Source organism: Rattus norvegicus, chromosome 4 (assembly GCF_036323735.1).
Source record: "Rattus norvegicus strain BN/NHsdMcwi chromosome 4, GRCr8, whole genome shotgun sequence".
Lineage (NCBI taxonomy): Eukaryota > Metazoa > Chordata > Mammalia > Rodentia > Muridae > Rattus > Rattus norvegicus.
Genome location: NC_086022.1, coordinates 131,169,753 through 131,197,691, shown reverse-complemented (window position 1 = coordinate 131,197,691; position 27,939 = coordinate 131,169,753). Strand labels below are relative to the sequence as shown.

Here is a 27,939-nt window from a genome sequence, read left to right as displayed (position 1 = left end):
ACTGGCCATTGAGTGTGATCGTGTTTACTACCTCATGGTTTTGAGCAGGTGACCCGAGACCCATGCATGCGATGAGCTTCAATTCTAAATTCTATGTGAAGTTCAGCTGCTGAGGATACAGGGAGTTCTACAATTCCCACCTCTGCCCTCCAGCCTTGTACCCTTGTGACTGTGCTGAGGGAGATTCAGTTTCCCTGTCTATGGAAAGGGATACACCCATTTCATTCAGAGACATCCACTCTAGCAAGGCCTAGCAAAGGCAGGATTTTCCTTGTTTAATTAGCTAAAGAATTTCCCACAGAGTGGAAGGGAAGCGTGCAGATAGTTTGAGGGAAGTCTGGGAACTGCGAAGAGAATGACCTTCTGGGACCCGGAGTCTGCTCTCCCATTTCACTTCTGGCTTTTGTGCATCTGAGGCCATCTTGTCTCTGTAAAGTCTGTTTCTTTGCTGTCCTGCATGGAGGGGCTCCTCATCCTTCCGAAGTGTACTTCTCTCCTCCACAACTTAGTTCTCAGTGACAGGCTGTTGCTCAGTCCCAACTCTGTGTTCCAGCAAGAAGAGTCGCTTGGCTCGTGCTGAATCTGCATGGCTGGCTGAAGCCCACAGCAGCTCTGCTGCCCCCTCTGATGAGCCTGCCGGGCCCCAGGTGTTTACAGTAAGATTTTAGTTGGGAACTAGGTCAAGGGCAAAGAAAGGGTCTCTGGATAAAAACTTGGCCATATGGCAGAATCTGTGAACTGTTGCCTTTGAGATGGAGAACAAGAGGAACGGACCTCAAGTCTTAGACCGAAGCTACTGGTGCCATGCCCAAGGAGGGATTCTCGTAAGGGGTCCTCTGGGAATGCCAAAGGCCTTTTCTAGTGCCAGCTCCATGAAGTATTTGATGCGCAGTTTACCTGTCCATAAAGGTTGCATATATAAAGCTAGAGGCACGTGATGGTCTTCCTCCATTATGGCGGCCAGGGACTCCAGTTGGAGCCAGGGGTTCCAGGCTGGACTTCCGGTGTGTTCCACACGTCTGACTCCCAAGGTCTTGGCCCAGCACCTCCTGTTCTGTGTCAATCATCTTTTCTCTCTCCCTACCTCGTTTCTATTTTTCTTTCCCTTTCTTCCCATGTGGTGCACCCCCATCCTTGTTTGAAATCTTAAGTCTATTGTTTGCTTGTTTGGAATCCTTGCCTGACAAGTGGCTGTAATCTCTCTTTTCTCTCTGTTAAATAGGAATTTCAAGAAAACAAACAGTCAGACACAAGAGCAAGAGACCACTGCCTTCTAGTGTTTGTTGTTCTGAGGACAAAATGCTACATGGTACGGTGTGTGAGTGGTCCTTACACCCGTGGCTCTGTTATCATATTGGTGGATTCTTTGATTCCCTCCTCTTTTTAAATAAGGTGTGAAGCCATCGGCCAGGGGTTCATACTATTTTCTAGGGCCTGTGAACATTTTTCTGCATTGTACACAAAGCATTGATCTTAACCTTGAGGAAAGTGATTGGCTATTGATTACTGCTGGACAAGATTGATCTCTCTTGGGGCTGTCAAACGTGTGTCCTTGGGGTCCCTGCCCACCCTGTCCTGTTCCATGTATCTTCTTCTTGCTCTCTACACAACAGACACTGGGTCTTCTTTCTCAATTCCTTATTTACCTTCCCCCAACCCCTACCAGCCCCTTGCCACAGTTTCGTCGTCCAGGACACCATCCCTGTATCTAGGGGGACCTGTTGCCTGCATGTCCTGTTCAGCATAGCTTTTGCAGCAGTTTTTCATTTGGAGATCATTTTGTAAAACTGGTTTCGAGCTTCCTAGCAGTAAAAGTGAAGGGAGAAAAGAATCCGTTCTGTGATAGAAAATCCCCTTAAGGCAAAAGCCACCTTGACCTAGGGCTTGAGCCCTGAGGGCATTTTACTAGCTTGCCCCTGCTTTGAGGGACCACAGTACTGAGCAGGCATATAAGAAGATGCTAGCATAGAGACCTTCATTCACTGGTATCCTGTGCTCAGACAGTTGGCCAAATGCATCTCCTTGTTCTTCTGTTGAGATCTTAATGTGTGCCTAAACATTCTGGTGTTAGTGGGGTTCATGTCTTGAGGTCATGGGTAGGTCTGCTGAGGTACTGTGAGATAAATTGTGGCCCTAGAGAGTTATTGAAGGGTTGGGGGATAGGACCATGGAGGTGGGGGGGCAAACCAATAATGAAGTCTAGCTTCTCCAGTCACCTAAATACTCACTCCATTTCTGACCCATAAAGTCCACCCACAGACTAAATCACTTTCTATTCTCTCCTACTTCATACTCCCATGTCACATTTGGAACTGTAGGTCACTTGTTAGAGTCCTTGTCTAGACTGTACGGAGCCCTGAGTTTGACCCTCAGCACCACACAAACTGGAGGTGGTGGTACTTGCCTGTAATCCCAGCACTCAGGAGGTGGAGACAGGGGCATCACAAGTTCAGGGTCATTTTGGCTACCTAGTGAGTTTGAGGCAAGCCTGGGCTAGCTGAGCTCCTGTGTATCGTTCCCATGTGCCTTCTCCTTCTCTTCCTTTTCTCCCTCTGCTCTGACTACCTGGGTGCTCCTGAACAAACCGTAGTTGCCTTTTCCTTCTTCCTTCGGTCACATGTCCATCCTGATGCTGAGGTTCCTTCTCAGAGATGCTAGGCCATCCCCAAGTGCCAAGCCCAGCAGCCTCTTTCTACCCAGGCCCAGTCCCCTGTATATCCATCCCTCTTTCTCTGCAATTCTCTGCCCAGTCCATAGTGGCCTTACTCAGCGTGTTTACCGGGGCATCTGTTTCCTTGTGCTGGGCTATAAGCCGCAGGGACTCCTGGGAACGAGTTTCTTGTTCTGTGCACAGGGCACAGGTTCGTAGAAGAAGAGCTACTCAGACATGCTTGTGAAGGGACTCCTGTAGAAGTGGCCCGCTGACAGCACAGCTGAGCCGAAGATGACCCTGTGACTTGAATATAGCTTAGGCCACTTGCTTTGCCAACCTTTAACACCCCTCCTCGCCACCCCGGGAAGCCCTGGGGCTTCCTGATGCTTCCTCTGCTGCCATCTTTCTTCTTGTCCTCTTCTCTGGATCTCTGGGGCCCTTGCTGATCATCTCAGGGTCCAGGTCTTAGTTTTCACTATCCCCAGACAGCACCACTTTAAAGGACTGTTCCCTCAGCTGCTCCGTGCGGGTGTGTGGGCTCCAGTTAGATGGTCACTCCCGGGGAGACGGGAATCGGTTTTGTTCCTAATCTTCCTAGCATGTCCTTGCACAGTTCGTGAATCAAATAAAATGCCACCATACACCTCAAGGGTGTCACGGGCAGGGTCTCTATCAAGGTACCCAAAGTTTGAATGCTTTGAGGCAGTTACAACCTCAGAGAAACCCAGATATTCCTGTGTTACCTTTTGAATTGCCAGTACGTATGGGCATTCTGAGCATCCTTAAGTAGCCTAGGAGCCTAGGAGTAGACTGTCACTGGGATTGTGTTTTAAAGTTACCATGGAGAAGCAGAAAAGATGGCATCATGTGACACTTGTGTTCGGTATGGGTAAAAATTTGCTAGAGGTAATCGCCATTTTCTTTATAAGATATTGCTTATTGATTTAACTTTAAAATATTGAGATTATTTACTGTGGTATTGTGATTTATTTACTTTTATTTATCTTATATTTATTCAATGACGCAAACATGGATTAAACACTAAAATGTATTATGATAAAAAGTTTGGATTGGCAGTTAACATTAGCAAGCATTACACTTCCTTTCTTTGTCCACAAGAGGGCTCTCTTGTCTAACAAAAGATAATGTTAGCGTTGAGCATGTAATGGAGGTTTAGATTAAGCCTCTAAGAGGCGTTTATCCCCGTAATGGATTAAAGTGGCCAATATTGTCTGCAATGGGCTTTGTCTTGGTATGCCGTTCAGCTGCACCTCAGTTTAGTGTGAGGGTCCGTCCAAGATTGTCTCTGAAGCGGAATCACACTGTACCGCCGTGAACAAATGCTCTGTGCAGTCGCTGAGCCTGGGAGGCACTTGACTGGGCTCTTAGTCAAATTCTAGTTGACAGGAATGTGGAGAAGTCTCTTGGTCACATGCTGTTCATTTCTTTGTGGGGAGGTCTACCTGATAACTAATGCATACTTAAATCCTGTGACATACATGGCAGCTCCCTGGAGACTGGGGTTTGGCAGGGGGGCAGTAGCACATCATGCTGTCCTAGAGGGTCACATTAGTTTAGTCAGCAGTCTGCCAGCCACCCCCAGGAAGGATTACAACAGCAGGGTTACTGGTAAAGGTGCTATGTACCTTCCTTCAGTGTTGTGAATATTCCTGACATTGAGGTTAGATCGTATCACCGTACCAAGCAGTCTCTGGATTAAGTTCAGAGCTTGGTGGCCCATGGGTCACCTACATGCTATGCTGATCTTTCAGGATGGTAGCTAAAATCCTTGTCACTCTGTTTTGGTTATTTGAAACATGAGAAATGAGAGGAACATTTCCAATTAAGGACTGGTCTAATTAAAAGGAATCAAGCCTCTGTTGTGAGGATAATTGGGCCTTGAGAGATTTATGGCTAAATTGGCATCACCGGTCATATTTGCTCAGCTCCGGACCTGGCTAATTTCACTCCGATGGCAAGCTGTGTAGCTGTGTTGGCGACACTGGATTTTGTGAGTGTGTTTTATTTTATGTAACTCTACGGACTCCTCTGTTTTGTGTGTTCTGGCCCCAACTGTAGCATCACTGCTTAGAGTAACTGCTTTGTGCTTTTCATGGTCACCTGAAGGCTAAGTAGTGTTTTCTCAATGATGAAAAAGGGGTTGATCCTATCTCCTGTAGAAAGGAATATCACCAGGTGGGAATGAAGAGGTTGCCTAGTTAGAAGGAATTTCTCGGGTCTTAAAATCAGAGTGCAAGCCATACAAGGGGCATGGCATGTATATTTAATTAATTGAATTCAGCTCCCAATTAGGAGAGCCTTCTTCAAGAGCTCTACCTCATCATTCAGAACAGAAGGTATTGATAACATATGAAATTAAAATGCCATTTATAAAATTCTTTAATTTTTAATAGACACAGTTATTGTCTTTAATGGCTCATTTACAATGCACTTTAGTATGTTGTAAAATGATCCAGTAGTAAATTCTTCATTGATGTTTTTAAGGAAGCCATAAAAAGGCAATATGTGGCGTGCCTTATACCACACATTGGCAGGAAAGCAGGCCACTTTAATATAGCTGATGCCTACTCTCGAACGGTGAAGTAATTCCATGCATCATGTGATAATTATAATGAGAGGCTGGTGGACACTTCAGCCATGAAGCACCGCTTGTAACACACTGGTCAACGTCACTGGTGACCTGTAACTTTCATCAGCGCATGCTTCAGCCCAAGGAGCTCATGAATTCCTATTTTCTTTCAGAATAGATTTGCCGGACAAGGGTTCCGCTGGCCATGTATTCTTAGGTGGAAAAGCTGGTTGCAAATCAGCAAGGACAACCAATGCACTTGTCTTTTCTTAAGCAACTGTAAATGGAAATATCCGTCCTTGTTTCTGTCTGGAGGCCTGATGGGTCCTTCTGGGTACACAAGTTCCCTTCCAGAGTGTCTAGTGATTACTGGTGAGGTGGTTCCTCACAAGACTCTCTCTCTTCCCCCCTCTTTCACTCATATGATCCCTTTGGGCTCTCCAAACCGAGGTATTTATGAACTATTTTTTTCCACCCCATCATCTTCTGTCTTGAATGGAAACACAAGCAGAAAGGTGATTCATCACACTTGGAGACTGCAGCATCTTGCCTCTTAACAACAGTGGCTAACACTGTCCCGCCTTGCACCTGGTACCCAGGGGCTGTGAATAGAAGCCACCTGGCCATCCCAGTAGACACCAGCCTTGGAGGTCAGAGCGGACCTGGTAGTGATTCTGTAAACAGCTAATGATTGTGTCCTCACCACTCTGGTGCTGATGCAAGAGGCCCGTGGAGACCTTCCCCACCAGTGGCCAGCAGGAGAGGAGGCTCAAATGGATGTCTTGTAAATAAGCGAGATTCTGCCTTGCTAGATTCCTGTGAAAATGCTTCGGAATGAGACTGTAGCAGGTAACTAATGTAAGTGCATGATAAAACCTCATTAGCTACTTCTTTAATTTTGCCTTGTTCTGGTGCTGGATTCCTTTACAGAGGCCAACAGAAGTCATCCAGTCTCCATACATGCCACTCGGCTCTGATGTTTTCCCAATGAAATGTTGTAGAGTTCTGATCAGAAGTGCAGGTGGCTGCTTTCGTTAAGTTTGATGAAATGGTGACGCAGAGCGTGTCATCCTCACAGGTTTCACCTTCTTTTGCGGTGTGGAGCTGGGTGCCTTTTGGTGAATCTGTTGCACATCAGAACCTGGACTCACTGTCTTCTAGTAGCTTTTAAGACAAAGCAGAACTAATATGTAGAGATCTGTGTAAACCATTGTACACATAAACCAGGGACTGCAGACCGAGTCCTGGAGCTTGTGGGTTGGTGTCTTCAGGGGCCAAGGAAATCTGGCTTGATTTTCAGTGGACTTGAAGTGCATGGGGAGAACTGCACATGCTTGGGGAATGTATTAATAAGTGTAGAGTCTAGTAGAATTCAGACGTTCGTATCTTGGTGCCAGCTGGCTAGAATGGGAATCTTAGCTCACGTGCTTCCTAGCTGAGTGACGTTGGACAAGTTTCTTGTCCTTTTCGTGCCATGAGGAGACAGAAATAAGCCCTAATTTTAAATGAATGCCCACTCATTCATTTGTTTGTTTTGCAGCACAGGGGGCTTCTTCATGCCAGAAAAGTAGTCTGCCACTGAACCGGCCCCAAGTCCATTCTAATTCCACTGTAACACAGTCTCTTGTAGTCCAGGCTAGCCTGGAACCTTAGCTCCTTCTGTCTTGTTCTGCCAAGTAGCTGGACGTAAAGCCATGCACCGCTGTATTCCGCGGGGGTTAGCACCTTAAAGTGTAACACAATGTTTGTTTGTTTGGCCTATGGCAGATCCTGTGTAAGAGTCTGCTTTTTATGGGACGTCAGGGACAGGCTGTCATGTAGCCCAGGCTGGCTTGGAGTTCATTATGTGGTGAGGATGCCCTTGACTCTTGACTCAATTTCCTCATTGCTGGTACTACAGGAATGTTCCCATGCCTAGCAGTAAAGTTATTTATTTAATCAAGTACTATTCTGTTGATTGATTTAGTAATATATAAAGAATATATGTGTATATTTGTATGCATGTATGTTTGTAGCATTATGTAGCATATATCCAGCATGTATGTAGCCTGTATGCATGCACCACAGCTCATACATGGGGGTCTGAAGACAAGTCAGTTCTCTCCTTCCATGTGGTTCCAGAGATCAAACTGAGGTCATCAGATTTGGCAGCAAGTGTCTTTGTCCACTGAGCCATCTTGCTGGCCCAGTAAGAGTTTTAAACAATAAAGCTAGCAGGCCTCCTTCGGGGTTTGAAGGATTAACTGCAGTGTTCAAGCTATGAGCTCATTGCTTAGAAAGGATAATCACAGTGTCAGTCATGTTTAACATACCTGATAAATGGAAGCCTTTTAACTGCAAGCCTTATTTTGATGTTTCTGATAATGGAAATCTGAAAGAAATAGTACAAAGCACTCCCATGTGCTCGCTCCTCATCATTCATTCATTCATTCATTCATTCGTTCACTCCTTATTTCCCCTTCTTTTTATCTTCCCTCAGACCCTACCCTCTTCCTCCTGTTTCCATCTTCTCTCCTTTTTCTTTCTTTTCCTTCGATTCACCCAAAATGAGCTGGATGTGTTTATCTCTTTACTTTTTAACAGTTCAGAGTGTAGTTTCTGTAAAAAGACATTTCCGAACTACAATATCATCAAGATAAGGAGTTTGATCAGAGAGTTTGGATGCTTATCAACATGGACTTTATATCCTCTGTTCAGATTTAGTGGTTGTCGTTTAATCCTTACCTATTTGTATGGGTCCAGCTCACCCTGGGAATGATGAGGAATTCATTCATTGAATTATACAGCTTTCTCAGAATAATTCTCACTCTCTCTTTAGGTGTGTGTGGGATTGGTCGTTATGACCCAGATAATGTCCTTAAGCAATGCCAAGTATTTATGTTCCAAATATCCTGGATGCCTGAGTTTGTCTGAGTTTTCTTTCTGGATAGGATCCAGGAGGTATCAGGCCCCTCTGCGTGCCCATTTGAAAAAGGAGCTGATGTACATCCTCTGTGTATGGGTTTAGAATGGAAAAACAAAACAAAACAAAACAAAACAAAACTCAGGATGTGTTAGGGATTGACATGTGGGCTGGAGGAGGTGCCGCACAAGCGTTTCTGATGGTGCTGCCATCTTCCAAAAGAATCATTCCCCTGGGAGCTCACCCCCATTAACAGGGAAGGCAGATAGATCAAGAGAAAGGAAAGGAGCAGCCTCTCTATTTCCTTGATAAGAAATCAAGGGCAGGTGGCATTCTTTGCTGTGTAACACGGAAATAAATTAAACATCTGAGGAATAGTCTCTTCCGCCTGGAAACCTCAAAGGTTCTCAGTATTGGGAAACATGAATAGACTTTCTCCTCTCTGGTCGTGAACAAGCGCCTGTCTCTGTATAATGCCACCGTGTCAGGTGAGAGATGAAAAGCACAGCCCAGCATCCAAATGCTGTCTGTGTCTTTTCAGTGCATTCTGGGAATGACCAGACACTGCAAAAACATTTTTAAACATCTTAGCCTCGATGTGGGCAGCTCTCATCACTGAGGATTCTGAAAACTCTTTAAAAATAAATGAGTTTTGAGGCTGATTGATGGCAGTCATGGTGTTAGGCGGGGGTGTGGCTTGGCCGGTAGAGTGCTTACTTAGCAAGCGTAGAAGCTCTGGGTTTGGGCCCTAGCACTACATAAAACTGGCTTTGATGATGTGTGTTTGTGGTACACTGGGGAGGTGGAGACAGGAAGATCAGAAGTTAAAGGCTATCATTGACTCCATAGCAAGTGTGAGGTTAGCCTAAATTACAAAAAGAACTGTGTCATAGTTGGCTTGATGCGGTAAGGTTATCTGGTGGTCTTGATCACAGTGAGGTTTGCAAAGAGGTCCATCATTTTCAGAACTTGCCCAAAGTACAGAAAATCTGACTGAATGAGTCACCTCGCATCCTAAAATTGAACTCAGGGTATTTTGCCCGGCATGTGAACTATTTGATCACATGGTATCTTCACTGACAGTATATTGTTTTTAGTGAATTGAAAACAGAATGCTCAGTGGTTTTGCGTGAAGAAAACAACATGAATATTAGCCAGGAAAGGTCACCTTTGTTTCTGGTACCAGAAGGAGTTGGCTCTGATAGATTATGTGATATATTGCTTTCCAATAGCAGAAGGTCACGTCATGCCCTTGGGTGGCCATGGCAACAAAGATGCTCTCACAAAGTTGGACGAGCTGGGACATGAACGTCCTGAGTAACTCATATTTATGCAGCTGTTCAAAGCCATTTTCCTTTTGTGCTGTGGATTGTTCCTGGCACTCTCTCTCTCTGTTTCCCATGACCCTTAAAGGAGTTGGTCTTGAAGTCCACCACTTGAAAGGTTTCTCCCATCAAACTGGGGGAATTATCTAAAGAAAAGATCTATCTACCTTGGGCCTGGTGGTGCAACAGGTTCATGAGGGTCCCAAAGTACTGAGGTGGCATTTTGAAAATCGTCTTTGTAATTTCATTATTTATTAAATGTCAAACCCAATAATTTATTAGTATGGGTGATTGTTTTTCTTTGTACCATGAGGAGGGGTGTATTCCACTCAGCAGGGTGCATATCGGTACAGTCTAGGGCCAATTTTGTTTTTCAGATGGCTTTATTTTAGAAATATATTCTTTATTTTATGCAGTGCTGGAGAGCGAACCCAGAGCTTGCACGTGCTTGGCAAGCACTGACCACTGGATTTTTCCTGGCTCTTGAATCATTCAGATCTATCTGTCTATCTGTCTGTCTATCTATCTATCTATCTATCTGTCTGTCTGTCTGTCTGTCTGTCTGTCTGTCTGTCTATCTGTCTGTCTGTCTGTCTATCTTTCTTTCTTTCTTTCCTTCTTTCTTTCTCCCTTTCTTCCTTCTTCCTTCCCCCTCCCTCTTTCCTTCTTTCCTTCTTTCTTTCTTTCTTTCTTTCTTTCTTTCTTTCTTTCTTTCTTTCCTTCTTTCTTTCTTTCTTTCTTTCTTTCTTTCTTTCTTTCTTCCTTTCTTCCTTTTTCTTCCTTTCTTCCTTTCTTCCTTTCATCCTTTCTTTCGATTTCATTAGGTGGAAGAGTTCTGGTGCATTTGGGGTGTTGAGTGTCAACTATGGACTTACTTGGACTCTTTATAACTTGGTATAATGAATTATGTTGAAAAGACCTTTTTTTGTGTTTCCCATTGACACTTTTTCATAAAGGAGCCTTGAAGATGGTTGCAGATGTCACTTATGTCCAGTGGTCAGTGAAGTGAAGACTGTGAAACTGTGTATCTCAGATGCCAAAAGCTGCTGTTGAGAACAGTTCTGTTTAAAATTTGTATTGCGTTGGGCTTAGAAGATTGCTCAGTTCATCAGGAAGGGACTTGAATTAGTTCTCTAGAACCCACACTACAAAAATAAAAGCTTCACCAGGTGGTGGTGATGCATGCCTTTAGTCCTAGAACTTTGGAAGCAGAGAGAGAACTCTGTGAGTTCAAGGCCAGCCTGCTCTACAGAGAGAGGGGGGTGTTTAGCTTCAGGACAGCCATGGCTACACAGGGAAACCCTGTTTCAACAAAACAAAACAATAAAATAATATAAAAAGCCTTATGTGGTAGCATGGTATTTGTCATCCTAACTTTGGGGAGGGGAAAACAGATGGATTCCTGGGGTTCACTGCCTAGCCAGGCTAAGCTATTTAGGAAATCCAGGCCAGCAAGAGACCTTGCAACAAGCAACAACAAAAGAAACTAAACCCAAAAAGATGATGGTGCCCAAGGAACAACACCTGAGCTTGTCCTCTGGCACACACATGGACATGCACACACATTCCTGCACACCTCTTTACACACATACATACCTGCTTACATGCATGCACAAATATGAACATATGTATTTGTATACAGAAACAAACAGAAAATTGTCTATATTGTGTGAACTAGCTTGTGGCTAGGTAATCAATATTGGATCGTCCTTGCTCCCTGGCCAGCATTACTGATAGGGAAGAGTTTGTTTATTTGTGGGCTGCTGACGTCATGGTAGAAAGCATTCTTTTACTCCTAGAAACCTTATATGCTAATTGATCCCTGTTTTTTCTTCCTTTTGTCTTCTTTGAAGACAGGTCTTCCAAGCCCCAGTAGTTTTGTGGAGCTGCAGATATGGTTGGTCCCAGCTACAAAGGGACGTTCACGGTCACTCTCCAGGATCTTCTTGAGTAACAGTGTTTGACTGGAACCACGGACTGTGAACTCTCCAAGGTAAAATGATTTTAATAGACACCAGGATGCTAAGAGTTGGTGAAGCATTCTGAAAGCCTTTAAAAATGCATTATTATTATTATTATCATTATCATTATTATTATTATTTGTGTGTGTGTGTGTGTGTGTGTGTGTGTGTGTGTATAAAGTTGTCAAGTCAGGCAGTGGTGGTTCAGGCCTTTAATCCCAGTACTCAGGAGGCAGAAGCTGGAGGATCTCTGAGTTGAGGCTAGCCTTGTCTACAGAAAGACTTTCAGGACAGCCAGGGCTGTTACACAGAGGAAACCCTTTCTTGAAAAAAAAATCAAGAAAAATCAAGATAAGGGAGAATTGTCATTCTTTGCATGTTAGCACTGTCTTTGAAATGAAGTCATCTCGGTGAGTGAAGCCCTCTGGGACATTCCCCTGGGAGAAGATAAGGAGAGACAGAAGTATGTCTGAATAACGGACCCCCCCCCGCCCCCGTTCCACCCTCGCTACACAACCCTGACACTTGAATAGGGAATGAGGTCGGGACAGTGTCTCACTAAGTAGACCAGGCTGGCCCTGAATCCATATAGAGCTACCTGCCTCTGCTTCCCTAGTGCTGCCACCATGCCCAGAAGTCACAGCTGTTGTTTAGCAAACATTTGTTTTAGGAGAAACATGCTATGTAGAACTGTTGCCATGAGAATCTGGCTCAGAGATCATGGCCTGGGATTTGGAACGTCTGTTCTCAGCGATTTAGGGACTTGTTTGGATTTAATGGGATACTTTCCTGTTAAACATGAAACCATTTTCATCAACATGAAACCATGATGATGGGACACAGAGGGAAGCAAACATAGGAGACTGGTTACACATATGCTGGGATCAGAGAAGCTGACCAGAAGATGGGGGCAGCCCAGCATTGGTCCCTTTGGAAGCCAGTTTGGTGCAGTTCCCTCCTGACTGTGGAAGGTACTATGGTTACCATGGAGCTCTCTCTCCTTTGAGAAGATTGCAAGCACAGGGCAAAGACAAAGGTTTTTGGCAGGTGTAATTAAGATCCCAGCCAACTGACTTGGAGTTCAATGCAGTGCATGTCCTCTGTCCAACTTAGTTGTTCAGGTAAACTCTACAATGGGACTGTGATTCCTTTAGAAGAGTAGTTTAGAACTAAGACAGGGCCAGGACTGCACACATCAAACCTCTAGGGGCTGAGAGTCCTTGGCCAATACTATATCATGTTGACCTCAATTACAAAGCCCAAGGACAAGCTTTCCATCATCCCAAGGGTTGATTTCCCAGTTGGGCCTCTAGGTGAGGACGTGCCCAGCTAACTCCTTTTGTGTTCCCCCTTCCTGTTCAAGGGTGGTGGGGAATTAAACCCAGGACTGTAATAATTGTGGACCATGTTCTCTGGCCTTCAGCAATAACCAGAAGACCCATGCTAGACTCCCAACTTGCAAAAAACCAAGCTTATATTTTTGGTGTACTATTGCCTGCCAACTTTAGCCATTTACTTAGAAGTCCTCAGTGCTCTGCCTTTCTGCTTTGGAGGGTTGGCATGAAAACAGAACTGATTCCCATCTCCTCTGCTTCACTGCACATTGTAAAGGGACCTAAGCCCTAGAGCAACCACTTGAAAGGCTATGAAGAAACCACTATGTGGACTTCATACTAAATTAAGATGCTATGATTTACCATTTATGTATAACTTAGAGGGAGGCAAAGAGATTGAAATATTCATATTCGATCCCTTTTTCTTTTTTGAGACACCATCTTTTGTGATCTGGGATAGCCTTGAACTCGCTATTTAGCTGAGGATAATTAGAAACTTCTGATCCTCTTGCCTTCGTGTCTCTGGTGCTAGGCTAACAGGCGTGCAGCATCCTGGCATTTTACTGGGCTTTGTACACGCCAAGCAAGCACTTTCCCAACTGTGTTGTATCTTCAGCCCCTTGATTAATTTTTAGTGGAATATTCTGTCTTGTACATGGTGATTTAAGTCCCAACTGTGAACCCCAACATCAGTTACTGATCTATTTTTCTTCTTATTCTAGGGTTAAGAATTGAGAGTGCTACAACTTGGGTTGGTAGGGCCTTAGAAGCCAGCCAATGGTGGGGGCATCTCCATGGAGCTGCTGTTACCTGGTCCTCAGAGTTCCAGGAGCAATTTTTCAAGGAAATAGATTCAAGGTCAGCCAGGGCTACATTTGGAGACTCTGTCTCAATGATGATGATGGTGGTGGTGGTGGTGGTGGTGGTGGTGGTGGTGGTGGTGGAGAAAACAAATAAAACACTTGTAGGCAGATTCCTTGGTTTCTAATTTGTAGCAATCCATGATTCAAACAGAGAACACTTGAACATATTAGTTCCCTATGGCTGCAGAACAAATCGCCTCATTTAGCAGTTCAAAAGGGCTTTGCAACAGCTTAAAAGGGCAAGAAGAAGTCAATGCTGTGTGTCACCTCTAACTTGGACGTCTTCTGAGATGATCTTAGACTCTCATCTCGGCCTGGCTACTTCAAAGGTGGGCTCAGATGCAGGTCCACGAGCAGTGTGTCGTTTCTCTAAAAGATGCATCTGGCTGAAATACGAGAGTCTTAATAGGAGGGATGGGGCAGACCCTGTGCCTGGGAGTATTTGCTGGGGCCTCTGCCTGAGATGCTGCTGTCCCCAGGAATGGAATGGCAGCTCTGGTTGAGGCACCTGTGGGTGGGCTGGCAGCTGGCATCCTGCTGGCCTTTCGACTCTTCCCAAGGGTTACCCGAGTAGTAACCCAATCCCACCTGCCTGGTTTATCCTCTGCCCTATAGTCTTTGTTTTTTATAGAGTTGGTCCACTGACCCATGGACCCTGTATTCTTGGATTGACCAACTATTTGTAAAGAACCGCACCTGCATCAACATACGCAGACTTTTATAGTCCGGCATTTCCCAGACATTGCAGAAGAACAGCTATTTCTGTAGCTTTTATATCTCCTGAGGAATCACGAGTAGTCTAGGGATGATTTTTAAAGTGTGCAGGAGGTGTGTGCCATCCAGGAGGTATATGGCTTCACAGGAGGAGTGTGTGTGTGTGTGTGTGTGTGTGTGTGTGTGTGTGTGTGTGTATTATATAGAGGCTATTGCACAGGAGGTATGCACGTATAAAGAGGGTTGAAGTTATAGAGGGGGTGCATGGTTGTCCAGGTTTGTGGTTAAAGACTATGTGTAGCTATACTGGAGGTGTGCAGTAATAGAGTCAGTGTGAGGTTATACAAGGTGGGTGAGCTTGTGGAAGTGTGCAGAAGGTACGCAGAGGTATACAGAGGAGATATACTGAAGGTATAGAGAAGGTACGCAGAGGTATATAGAGGAGATATACTGAAGGTATAGAGAAGGTACGCAGAGGTATACAGAGGAGGTATACTGAAGGTATAGAGAAGGTACGCAGAGGTATACAGAGGAGGTATACTGAAGGTATAGAGAAGGTACGCAGAGGTATACAGAGGAGGTATACAGAAGGTGTACAGAGGAGGTGGGAGGTTGTAGGAGGGGTGTGGTTATGGAGGAAATGTGTGGTTGTACAGGAGGGGTGCATTACATAAGGGGTGTGCTGTTCGTTACAGAGGAAGTGTGTGTTTGTTCAAGTGGTGTGTGGTGAAGAGCCATAGAGTTATACAGGAAATACACTGCTATATTGGAAGTGTGTAGGTTGTAGGCAAACGCTACCCTGACTTTTGGGAGGGACTTGGACATCCACTTGTTTGGGCAGAGTTCTAAGGCAGGGGCTGTGTTTGGACTTTTGCTGTATGAGCCAATTGAGGGGCTGGAGAAAAGAGAGGGCTTACTAGTCTTGCAGAGGACATGTGGTCAGTTTCCAGTACTTATATAGAAGGTCACAACTGCCTGTAATGTCAGCACCAGTGGATACAACTCATACCACACACACACACACAGACACACACACACACACAGACACACACACACAGACACACATACACACAGACACATACACACACAGAGACACACACACAGACACACAGACACACACACAGACACATACATACACACACACACACACCTTTTTTTTTCAAAATGTCATTTTAAAAGTCAAAGTAGAAAAAGTGAATTGTAGATTGTTGTCTGTAAGTAGGTGAGGGTAGGCACAAGGTAAGGCAAGAGCCTGTGATTGGGCAGTGAAAAAAGAAAGGCAGACTGGGAATTTCAGGACAGAGTATGGAGAAGGGAGGAGGAAGGAAAATGGAGGGAGAGAAGCAAGACCCAGATCTGTGTGGCTTTAAATAGCCACAGGTAGCTATGAATATCATATAAGGAGTGGATTATTACAGGACAATTTGTCCAATCAAAGTGGGCAGCTTATATCAGAATCACCTGGCTCTGAGTTCTTTGTTTGGGCATTTTGTGGGTTGAGAATTTACTGATATAAATCTGACTGATAAATTACAAGCCTCGAGAGTTTTGATTTTACTGGGTGACAGGGATTTTGTGACAGCTAACCCTGAGATGGGCGGCGGTTGCTGCATGGGGCTGGTGTGGCAGTGAGCCACCATGGGAACTTAGCAAACCCGGTGCAGAGATTTCAGAGCAAAGGGTCAGAGAGTCTTCCAAGAACACCTCATTGGTGCCATTTGGCCCACCGGTGCCCGGTGCAGTGTGGGATGGCACATCATTTTTTATTATTTAATGCAACAGTGAGTCAACTTTCCTTTCCTTACAATATTTATAAGTCATAAAACTAGGAGCTTTTTGATAGTCCGTTTTTCTCTTAAGAGAGAGTGTGTGTGTGTGTGTGTGTGTGTGTGTATGTGTGTGTGTGTGCTGTACATGTGCTTATGAATGTGCAAGCATGTATGCCTGTTTGCACACATGCAGGAGGAGGACTCTGGATGTCCTGTTCTACCGTTCTTTGCCTTATTCCCTTGAGACAGAGTCTCTTACCAAACCTGAAGCTAGACTGGGACCCAGCAAGCCCCAGGGGTCTAACCATTTCTGCCTCACACAACACTGGAGTTACAGGTGTGTGTGTGTGTGTGTGTGTGTGTGTGTGTGTGTGTGTGTGTGTGTGTGTCCACATCTGGCTTTTCTGTTTCTGCGATGCTGTGATACCAACTCAGGTCCTCATCTTCACACTTACTGGCCTCCCTGCTGAGCCATCTCTTTAGCCCCTGGTGGCCTTTTCATTTGTTCATTTTGTTTTTGAATGAAGGGTGTAGCTAATTGTGGATGGAATTGCTTTGGAGAACTCTTTAAAAACCGTCTATCCATATGATGACAATTTATTTTTACTTCCGTTTGTTTCCATTTTTGATAACGGGCACTCTCTCTGTAGCCCAGGCTAGTTTGGACATTAAAGAGTCAATGCTGACTCTGAACTCAGTGATACTCTTATCTCAGCCTCTTGGGTCTGGAATTAAGATGTGAGTCCCCATACACCATTTTTAGACCGTCTGGTTTTCCCTACCTAATTCTGAGTTTATAGTGAACTGGAAATCATATCTTCAGGAATAGAGGTTCTTAATATAAAGGCAGAGAACCCCAGAGCTCTTGGGCTACATGTGCCCAAGTTTTGTGGGGGCATTGACATAGTCTGTGTAGTCTATTTGAGAAGGACTCTTGTTCTCAAGTAGCATGTTCTGTCTACACTTTGAAATATGGTAGAATATGTCCCCAGCTTTAGCTGTTCTGTGGGGACTCCTAAGCAGACTCTTATGATGGTGTGGCGTTAACTGAGAACACCCTTTATTATTAAAGACATTTGCTGAAACCCAAGTCAATGCTCGGGGCCAACTGAAGTTGATGGGTTTGCTGTTTTCCTGGGGGAGGGAGGACGAAGGATAGACATGTTGAGGTTCTTCATCAGTTCCTCTCTGCTTCCCTGCCTGGGGAGTGGCCAGAGAGGTTGGCCTTCCTTGTCCTTACTGACTGGGATCCTGTTCCTCCCCAGGATGAGAGTCTGCACTAAGTGGGTGCTGCTGTCTCACTGGCTGGTTCTGGCCTACATGTTAATGGTCTGCTGTAAGCTGATGTCCGCCTCGAGCCAGCACCTCCGGGGACATGCAGGTAAGCCGTTTAAGCTTATTATGCACTGCTGAGATCGATTAATAAAACACTTGGGCACACCAGAGTCCACACGTTAGACACAGGTGATTGACAAGCACTTTGGCTGGTGAGGCAGAGCCATGGACAGACAGGGGCTGATGGCTTTCTCTGGAGCAGGGCTGTTCTGGGCTTCTTTACAAGGTGTTATCTAGCATCTCTTTGGAGTTTTAGCTTTTACTCTGCTGGTGCTTCTGTATTAGTCGTGTTTTTTTTCTCCGAATGTCAGGAAGTCAATAGTACTCTGTTGAGTGCAGACATTCCTGTAGTTCCCTGGAATTCAGGGTCAAGTTTGGATCTCAGCTGACTCAGGGCTATCCTGAGAGGACCTTTCCAGTAACTTAGGACCCTTTCTGAATGATAGGCATAACTGAGGAGAGAAGAGAAGAAATGACAAAGTAAAGAGACAGCAGGGGTAACCTGTGCATTTTCATGAGCCTCAGAGGGAAGTGTGTTGAAACCTGGAGAGATAGTTGTTCTGGTAATTTCTAGTGAAATTCATGTCTGTATACTGCTTTTTTTTCTATTTAATTTTTTTATAATTTTATTTTTCTTGAGTATTTTATGTATTTACATTTCAAATGTTCTTCCCTTTCCCCCTTCTCCATGCCCCCTCCCCCCTGCTTCCACGAAGATGCTCCCACTCCCAGCCAACCACTCCCACCTCAATGCCCTGGCATTCCCCTACACTGGGGAAATGAGCCTTCACAGGACCAAGGGCTTCTCTTCCTACTGATGCCAGATGATGCTATCCTCTGCTACATATGTGTCTGGAGCCATGGGTCCCTCCATATGTACTCACTGGTTGGTGGTTTAGTCCCTGGGAGCTCTGGTGGGGTCTGGTTGGTTGATATTGTTATTCTTCCTATGGGGTTGCAAACTCCTTTAGCTCCTTCAGTCTTTTCTCTAACTTCTCCATTGGGGTCCCCTTATTCAGTGCAATGGTACATAGCCCTTTAAAATTAAGGTTATAGCATTGTGCAAAATAACAGGTCTCATGATGTAATTGTCATTGTGCTTTGTTCATAATTGCCACCCTACTACCCTTTGGTGACCCTTTCACCTTCTCTTGTTATGCCCTTTCTTCCCTGCAAATAGCCCCTCTTGCTTTCAAGTCCTATCTGCATCTGTGCAGGTACACAGGCGTACTTAAGTTCATTCTGCACATGAGAGGAAATGTAATGTTTATCTTGTTTCTCCTGAGTTCCCCATCATCCCTGGAAGTCGTTTCCCTTCTGGTCTTTTGTCTGTCTCCCACCCGCCATGAAGAAGCCCTTGATCTCCACCATCCATAGTGCTGTGTGTCACAACAGGCCCAGAAACCTGGATCCTAATCACTATGGCCTGACCGTGCTGGTGCATCTAGGAGTTCTATGATGCTGAAAGATTTTAGTTCCTGACCAAAGGCAGGTTGGTAAAGTCCTGGTGTGGTGACTGGAGGCCACAGCATACATGGATGGAAGTGCTCATTGGAGCCAGATGTAGCATGAGATTTTGAACTCAGGAAGAGGATGTGACCAACTATGATATTGGCAAATGTTCAACATTGCCTTTTTCCTTTTTTCTCTAGTATTGGGGATTGAAGCTATCACCTCATACCCTCTACCACTGAGCTCTAGCCCCAGAGTTTTTCATCTTTATTTATAAACCACAGGATATGGTTTATCATCCAGATACCTCTCCAAACTGCCAGATCACATACTGAAAACCGTATGCTGGACAAATAAAACCACGCATGTCTGATAAGGAACCAAGACTCTAGCTGGCTCACAGCTTACTTTGGTGATTTAGTGGGGAGTATTTATTTTCTCACTGTCTTTGGGGGTTTTCCAAGTCAGTCTGGTTCAGTAGTATAATACACTTAGCCTAGCACCATATACTCATAGTCTCACAACTGATGATAAAAATATCCCCCAGAAAAGTATTTGCTCCTTTGTGTCATGAATATGTTGCCACATGTGGGTATCTATTTAAATGTAGGTTCTGCATGTAGGGCAGTTCTTATTTTGAGTAGGGATTTTGATATGTATTCTATTGCTTCATTAGTTACTCTCTTCTCATTGATGTGATAGAATATTGCCCAAAAGCAACTTAAGGGAAGGAGAACTGGGAGGTGTAGTTTATCAGGTATGGGAAGGGGGCAGTGGGGCATCACTGTGGTAGGTAGACAGCAGGGCATCGTGGCGGCGGTGGGAACACGAGGCAGCTGTTTGCTTGCATCTCAGGGGCTCAGGAAGCAGAGAGAAAAAGGGCTGGAACCAAGAAAGGGCCATAAACCCTATGCCCCGCCTAAAGTGATCCACTTCCCCCCAGCTCAGTGCCATCCTCCAGTGGTCCCACAAGTGTCCCAAAGAGTGCCACCGAGCTGGGGATCAAGCATCCAAATACGCAGTCTGTGAAGTATCTTTCAATCCAAGCCACAGTGTTCCCCATATTAGCCCCAAACATTTGAGGCTCAAGTGGTCACCTTGTCCCAGCCCTCAGAGTAGCTTGGACTATAGTCATAATATCCTATTGTACTTGACTATAGCAGGAAGATTGTGAGCTCAAAGCCAGCCTACATGGTATAGAGAGACCCTGTAGGGGTCTAAGGCAGGGGCTATGTTTGGACTTTTGCTGTATGAGCCAATTGAGGGGCTGGAGAAAAGAGAGGGCTTACTAGTCTTGCAGAGGACATGTGGTTAGTTTCCAGTACTTATATAGAAGGTCACAACTGCCTGTAATGTCAGCACCAGTGGATACAACTCATACCACACACACACACACACCTTTTTTTTTCAAAATGTCATTTTAAAAGTCAAAGTAAGCGCAAGGCCCTGGGTTCGGTCCCCAGCTCCGAAAAAAAGAACCAAAAAAAAAAAAAAGTCAAAGTAGAAAAAGTGAATTGTAGATTGTTGTCTGTAAGTAGGTGAGGGTAGGCACAAGGTAAGGCAAGAGCCTGTGATTGGGCAGTGAAAAAAGAAAGGCAGACTGGGAATTTCAGGACAGAGTATGGAGAAGGGAGGAGGAAGGAAAATGGAGGGAGAGAAGCAAGACCCAGATCTGTGTGGCTTTAAATAGCCACAGGTAGCTATGAATATCATATAAGGAGTGGATTATTACAGGACAATTTGTCCAATCAAAGTGGGCAGCTTATATCAGAATCACCTGGCTCTGAGTTCTTTGTTTGGGCATTTTGTGGGTTGAGAATTTACTGATATAAATCTGACTGATAAATTACAAGCCTCGAGAGTTTTGATTTTACTGGGTGACAGGGATTTTGTGACAGCTAACCCTGAGATGGGCGACGGTTGCTGCATGGGGCTGGTGTGGCATGCTGGGTCTGATGTAGACCCAGAGTCTCCCCTGGCCCCAAGAAAGTAAAGTTTGATGCACATGTCAGAAATGTAAATCCTCCTGTCCACAGGCCTCTATGTGTGAGAAATTTGATTGATGGGATAGCCCGCCCCCAAGACAGATATGCCATGTTCTCCGTTCCCTTACTCTGGCGTGCTAAGGGTTGTTGCAGTTTTAGGCTCAAGATAATTTCTTAAATCTCTCACAACTCAATTTTCTCCCCTCAAGTGACAGTTTGAAGATGAGAAAAATAATGACTGAAGTTTTGGGGAATCAGAATAAAATCAATAGCACTCGGGTGTTCTGGAGCAGCTATAGGTAGCTGGTTATTGTGCTGTGTCTTTTGATGAGTTCATTTAGGGGGCTTGGGCACTTGAAGTCATTAATCTCATCTGTTTAATGCTCATCTGTTTTCTAGGGTAGAGCTTGGGAAAGTGTAGCAAAGTGTGTATTATCAGCAGATTTCCAGGCATCGGGCTGGAGAGGGGTGGGTGGTAAAGAGAAATTAAAACTTTAAGGAAGAGGGCCGGGGAGATGGCTCAGTTGATAAATAGGCCAACCCTCCCATGTTATCGGTGATAATCCTTGTTTCCTACGTAACTCCAAAGTCAGGAGCTGGAGAATTCTATAGCTAACTCTGAAGAACAGAATTGTTCCCAAGAAAGGCAGTGTCTTGCATTCCAGCAAAAGTTGGACTATCAGAAGGGATGGTAAGGGCGTTGAGTGTGGCCATGGGTAAGCCTGCTGAAGAACAGACACTAACCTGGAATTTCTATACAGATGAGTTCCTTTGGTTTCCTGGCACACGTGCCCCATCTGTGGCATCCTCTGGCTCTTGGAAGCCCTCTGTTTTTAATCTCTGGAATTTTTAATGCCCATCACTCTTTAACTGACCACCAATGGGATCAGGGCTTATCTTTGCCTCACAGTGACTCTGTTTTAGAGTTGATGTTTTGTGCTACCTGAATAGCCATCTTTTATAGAGGCAACATGCCTAGCCACGAAGACCTCCACATTCCTTTTTTGATCTTCATGCTGCATTTCACCTGTCCAGAGTGAGGACGTCTGAATCCCAAGTAAGTTTTAGCCTTCTGGAGGTCACATAAGCTGTGCCCCCATTCCTGTAAAGCAGTGGGCACGAAACTATTTATGAACAGGCCAACTAATTTTGTTCATTTGTCACCATGTGGTCTGCTGTAAAGTTTTACACTGGCAGTAAAAAGCCCAAATAATTTAGGTAAGCATGAAAAAGGTATCCTCCTTTTGTTGGCTATTCTGCAAAAAAGAACATGTGTACACACAGGCATATTCTATCATGCTGCATATCAACTTTTGTAACTTGCTCTTTTCCACTTAACAAAAGAGTTTGGAGGTCTTCAGATGGTAGATGTTTGCTGGCATCTGTTCCTCTCTGGTGTGCTTTATGTTCATCTACTGTATGGGCGTACCATCAGTCATTTGGTGCTTTATGTTCATCTACTGTATGGACGTACCATCAGTCATTTGGTGACTTATGTTCATCTACTGTATGGGCGTACCATCAGTCATTTGGTGCTTTATGTTCATCTACTGTATGGGCGTACCATCAGTCATTTGGTGACTTATGTTCATCTACTGTATGGGCGTACCATCAGTCATTTGGTGCTTTATGTTCATCTACTGTATGGGCGTACCATCAGTCATTTGGTGACTTATGTTTATCTACTGTATGGGCGTACCATCAGTCATTTGGTGATTTATGTTCATCTACTGTATGGGTGTACCATCAGTCAATTGGTGACTTATGTTTATCTACTGTATGGGCGTACCATCAGTCATTTGGTGATTTATGTTTATCTACTGTATGGGAGTACCATCAGTCATTTGGCCACCCCAGTGCTGGCTAATTTGTTATCAGACATGTACAAGGACACACATCCTGATGGAGAGAAATGTTAGTGGAATGTAAGTTAGTACGTGTGAAGATGCTAATTGCTGGGGCAAACGAACAAACCAGAACAAATATGGTTCAAACAAAAATGTCATTTCTTGCTCACGAGCAGCAGCTCATTATCTCAGGCACCTCCGTTAGCAGTGTTTCAGGGCCCATATGGGTGGGAACTCTTCTGCTCTCAGCTACAGCTGGCTCCTGGGAGACCAGGGAAGCCAGGAAGTGTTGACTTGATTCATGGAAATGAGGCAGGCCGAGGTGTGGATAGCAGCAGCCCTTTACTTCCTTGCCACTGGCTAGGGCACAGATGCCCAACCACATCTGCCATAGAGGGAGGATGGGTGCATACTGTAGCTGCAGGCTCAGGAAGATGTGAGTCTGTGCCGAGTGATCCCCAGAGTGCCTTTTAGGTCCTCCAATGTATGCACACCTCCAGCCCAGCACCGGAGTTAGAGCTAATGCTAATGTTTATGACTCTGGGCACTGTTGTCTTGGATTTTCCAGCACTGTACTGGGACCTGGTATCTCTCCACCCACCCTCCATCTGTCTTTGCTTCTGTCTCTCTGTCTACCCAAGATGTAAGAGGTTAAAAAATTTTATTTTTATCCTGTGTCTGTTTTCCTTTCGGTTACATTCCTTGTTTACTTGTTGATTAGTGGAAGCTCTTTATAAATTGAGGACCCAGTCCCAGGGGATTGGGATGATACTCATCCTTGCTTCTTCTCCAATTCCTACTCCTTTTCGGACATTTTTTCTTAATGACCATCAGGGGTTAATGACTTTCAGTGGCTCTATGGCATTGGCTTTTTATTTATTTTTATTTTATGTATATGGTACTTTGCTTACATGTACGTCTGTGTACCACGAGCATGCACTGCCCTCAGAAGTCAGAATCCTCTGGAACTGGAGTTACAGGTGTCTGTGAGCTGCCATGTGGGGTCTGGGAACAAAACTTGGATCCTCCGGAAGAGTAGCCAATGCTCTTAACCACTGACCCATCTCCTGGATCTGAGTGTCATTTTTCTTATCAACCCCTAGGTGATGGGAAACTCCGAGGCCAGGAGAGGGGAAGGCTGTGACCTGAGATGATGTGGAACTAACTCCTCTATCTTCACCCCACTGCACATGTGTCAAGGGACATGGGGCAGTGGAATACAATTGTAAAGTAAACCACAGGGACCCGGCTATGGCGGTCCAGAAAGGCTCCTGACTATCCCAGGGACATTGGCTGATATTGGGGTGCCAGGTTATTCTGTCTCGGAACAAAGGATTGATCAGAAATGGAATTGCAGCAGGAAGAAGCAGTTTATGAAGAGACGGTGTACTTCTGAGTGTGGGGATGTGGGCTGATAATAGGAAGGGTTTAGATTTCTGAGGGCCCATTGGCAAAGAATTGTGGCCTATTTATTTATTTATTTATTTATTTATTTATTTATTTATTTTTTATTAGCTTGAGTATTTCTTATTTACATTTCGAGTGTTATTCCCGTTCCTGGTTTCCGGGCAAACATCCCCCTAATCCCTCCTCCTCCCCTTCCTTATGGGTGTTCCCCTCCCCATCCTCCCCCCATTGCCACCCTCCCCCCAATAATCTAGTTCACTGGGGGTTCAGTCTTAGCAGGACCCAGGGCTTCCCCTTCCACTGGTGCTCTTACTAGGATATTCATTGCTACCTATGAGGTCAGAGTCCAGGGTCAGTCCATGTATAGTCTTTAGGTAGTGGCTTAGTCCCTGGAAGCTCTGGTTGCTTGACATTGTTGCACATATGGGGTCTCGAGCCCCTTCAAGCTCTTCCAGTTCTTTCTCTGATTCCTTCAACGGGGGTCCTATTCTCAGTTCAGTGGTTTGCTGCTGGCATTCGCCTCTGTGTTTGCTGTATTCTGGCTGTGTCTCTCAGGAGCGATCTACATCAGGCTCCTGTCGGCCTGCACTTCTTTGCTTCATCCATCTTGTCTAATTGGATGGCTGTATATGTATGGGCCACATGTGGGGCAGTCTCTGAATGGGTGTTCCTTCAGTCTCTGTTTTAATCTTTGCCTCTCTCTTCCCTGCCAAGGGTATTCTTGTTCCCCTTTTAAAGAAGGAGTGAAGCATTCACATTTTGATCATCCGTCTTGAGTTTCATTTGTTCTAGGCATCTAGGGTAATTCAAGCATTTGGGCTAATAGCCACTTATCAATGAGTGCATACCATGTGTGTTTTTCTGTGATTGGGTTAGCTCACTCAGGATGATATTTTCCAGTTCCGACCATTTGCCTACGAATTTCATAAAGTCATTGTTTTTGATAGCTGAGTAATATTCCATTGTGTAGACGTACCACATTTTCTGTATCCATTCCTCTGTTGAAGGCCATCTGGGTTCTTTCCAGCTTTTGGCTATTATAAGTAAGGCTGCTTTGAACATAGTGGAGCACGTGTCCTTTTTATATGTTGGGGCATCTTTTGGGTATATGCCCAGGAGAGGTATAGCTGGGTCCTCGGGTAGTTCAATGTCCAATTTTCTGAGGAACCTCCAGACTGATTTCCAGAATGGTTGTACCAGTCTGCAATCCTACCAACAATGGAGGAGTGTTCCTCTTTCTCCACATCCTCGCCAGCATCTGCTGTCACCTGAGTTTTTGATCTTAGCCATTCTCACTGGTGTGAGGTGAAATCTCAGGGTTGTTTTGATTTGCATTTCCCTTATGACTAAAGATGTTGAACATTTCTTTAGGTGTTTCTCAGCCATTTGGCATTCCTCAGCTGTGAATTCTTTGTTTAGCTCTGAACCCCATTTTTTAATAGGGTTATTTGTTTCCCTGCGGTCTAACTTCTTGAGTTCTTTGTATATTTTGGATATAAGGCCTCTATCTGTTGTAGGATTGGTAAAGATCTTTTCCCAATCTGTTGGTTGCCGTTTTGTCCTAACCACAGTGTCCTTTGCCTTACAGAAGCTTTGCAGTTTTATGAGATCCCATTTGTCGATTCTTGATCTTAGAGCATAAGCCATTGGTGTTTTGTTCAGGAAATTTTTTCCAGTGCCCATGTGTTCCAGATGCTTCCCTAGTTTTTCTTCTATTAGTTTGAGTGTATCTGGTTTGATGTGGAGGTCCTTGATCCACTTGGACTTAAGCTTTGTACAGGGTGATAAGCATGGATCGATCTGCATTCTTCTACATGTTGCCCTCCAGTTGAACCAGCACCATTTGCTGAAAATGCTAGGATTGTGGCCTTTATGTCAGGGGCAGAGGTACTTTTTGGCTCATTCGCATACTGTAAGCTTTTCCATGTATGGCTTTGTTCCGTGTAGTTCTACACGTACCACCACGTGTCCCACATCTTATTAACATCCTAAATCTCTACAGAGTGGTGTATGCTTTAGTTTCATAGGGAGGCACAGGCGGCTTTTGGACCAGGATTGCCTGTGTAACGATGGGAGTGGACCATGCTGGTTTTACTTACCTTGGCTGTGTCTCTGTAAGTGAGGGCTTTCTCTGAGGTAGCTTGTTTGTCCCGTACACTTATTTCACCATCTTGAATGAAGCTTTCCAGAGTTCACTCTCCACCCTGGCCTTCTTGCCCTTTCTGCTAAAGCTTGTCAGCGAGAAGAGTTGTCTCATCCCAAACCCTCCTACCTAACTAAGCTCATGGCTTGTTGGTCATTGTGTATAACAAAGGAGGTGTTTTCTAAACCCTGTCCACTCAGCAGGCTAAGACAGGAGCAGAGGAAGAAGGTGGGGGTGTATGAATGCCTTTGGAAGAAGACATTGTTAATTGTTCAATTTTTTTTTTTTTAGTTCAAGAATTAGAAAGCATGTATGTAATGGGGTTTGGGGGTGAGTATGGGCAAAGTATAAAAGAGCTATCATTTAGGATAATAAATATATGATGATAATTAAATAAGAATACTCACCTGATATTCAAAGTCAGCCATTAAGACTCTTTCCTTAAGGCAAATGACACTGCAAACTTTTGCAAGAGTCTGGGAGTTGTGTTTTGAAGAAATAAAAACCACAAAAGGTCCTGATCCCCCTGGTGTTTCGCAATTCAGTTGGCCATCTTGATTGGCAAGAGAACACACACAGATCTCTGGTTGCCTGGAGCAAGGAGGGAGTCAGTTCTCAGGGTGAGTCCTCTTAATTGGAAAGTAGTCCCCTCCCCCCTCCGCCGGTTCCCCTTCTCAATTTTTTAATCCACCATTTTGGCTTTTTCCTGGTCAGTAATCTCTTTTCTCCACAAGAGGGCAGCAAACAACGTCTTCGGAAGGCTGTAGGCTGGGAGGCGCTTCCTGAAACCCAAGAGACTGATGGAATTAACTGTTTAAAGGCCCCTGTGAAAGTTTGGTCCTTGGTAACCATGGTAACGTACGGACACAAAGCTTCCTAAGTCCATAGGAATTGTCTCTAGGGGATGTCTGGCATTTTTTTTTTCACCTTTAAAAACAGACAGTTGCTTTTCTGACTGAAGGGAGGCAGTTGGAGATTTGGGTGCCACGGGTTTCTTTGCTCATTTTTAATAGTTCCATTTCCCCAGTGCTATGTTCGACATGCGTGCGCTGTCTGACTGAATGCGGTGGTGCCTGTTTGATGTCTACTCAGCATACTCTTCACAGAAAGACCCAGAAAAACTAGAGCACACCCAACAACCAGACAGTACAGGAAACCAAGTACTAGGGGCTGGGGTCAAACATGGCTCTAGCTCTGGCCCATCTTGGCTGTGTGACCCTATCCAGGCCACACAACCCTTCTGGATGTGTTTCGTCATCTGTACAATGGGACAGTGGTTGCACTTACCATCCATCAGGTTATGGGAATGAGGAAATGAGGACAAACAGGTGGAAGGTCTAGGGCACAGCAAATGCACCAGAAGCAGAGGCTGTTTTCCTAGTTAGAAGTATGCGGATGACAGACTCTGTGAGGTCCTGCACCAGAGGAGTGGCTAGAAGCTATGTGCTCCCTGGGGGAGATGTGCAAGGCATCTTCAGAGGTTGAAGCTTTATGGTCTATAAGGAAAAAAAAAAAACACGCCTGTTTATCATTGTCTTGGGAAAACTGATGAAAGGAAGAAAGTAGCTTTCCGTTTGTATAAACACCGGTGCCTAGAGCCGGGTAGATACAGAGAACCACGGAAGGTCTGCGGTGCCTTTCTACTTGGGAGCTGGCACG

At 44.9% G+C, this 27,939-nt stretch overlaps 1 protein-coding gene and 1 long non-coding RNA gene across 8 annotated transcripts in view; one reads left to right on the top strand and one right to left on the bottom strand.

Moving 5' to 3' along the window:
- The window catches only part of Tafa4 (TAFA chemokine like family member 4), a 233,867-nt gene that overhangs the window by 30,341 nt on the left and 175,587 nt on the right, over positions 1 to 27,939 (top strand). For 2 of the 7 annotated variants that reach the window (XM_063286713.1, XM_017592898.3), the window contains exons 2-4: positions 11,324 to 11,463; positions 13,488 to 13,623; positions 17,377 to 17,492. In XM_063286713.1, coding sequence (XP_063142783.1) covers positions 17,378 to 17,492 — 115 coding nt within the window. In that variant the 5' untranslated portion in view covers positions 11,324 to 11,463; positions 13,488 to 13,623; position 17,377. The remainder of the gene's footprint in view (positions 1 to 11,323; positions 11,464 to 13,487; positions 13,624 to 17,376; positions 17,493 to 27,939) is intronic. The other 5 variants (XM_063286715.1, XM_063286714.1, NM_001134700.1 and 2 more) reach the window with 3 other exon arrangements.
- Positions 256 to 27,123, bottom strand: LOC134486821 (uncharacterized). The gene is made up of 2 exons (XR_010066225.1): positions 26,688 to 27,123; positions 256 to 1,211 (listed from the first exon to the last, which is right to left on the bottom strand). It is a non-coding gene; the product is annotated as an uncharacterized LOC134486821 (long non-coding RNA).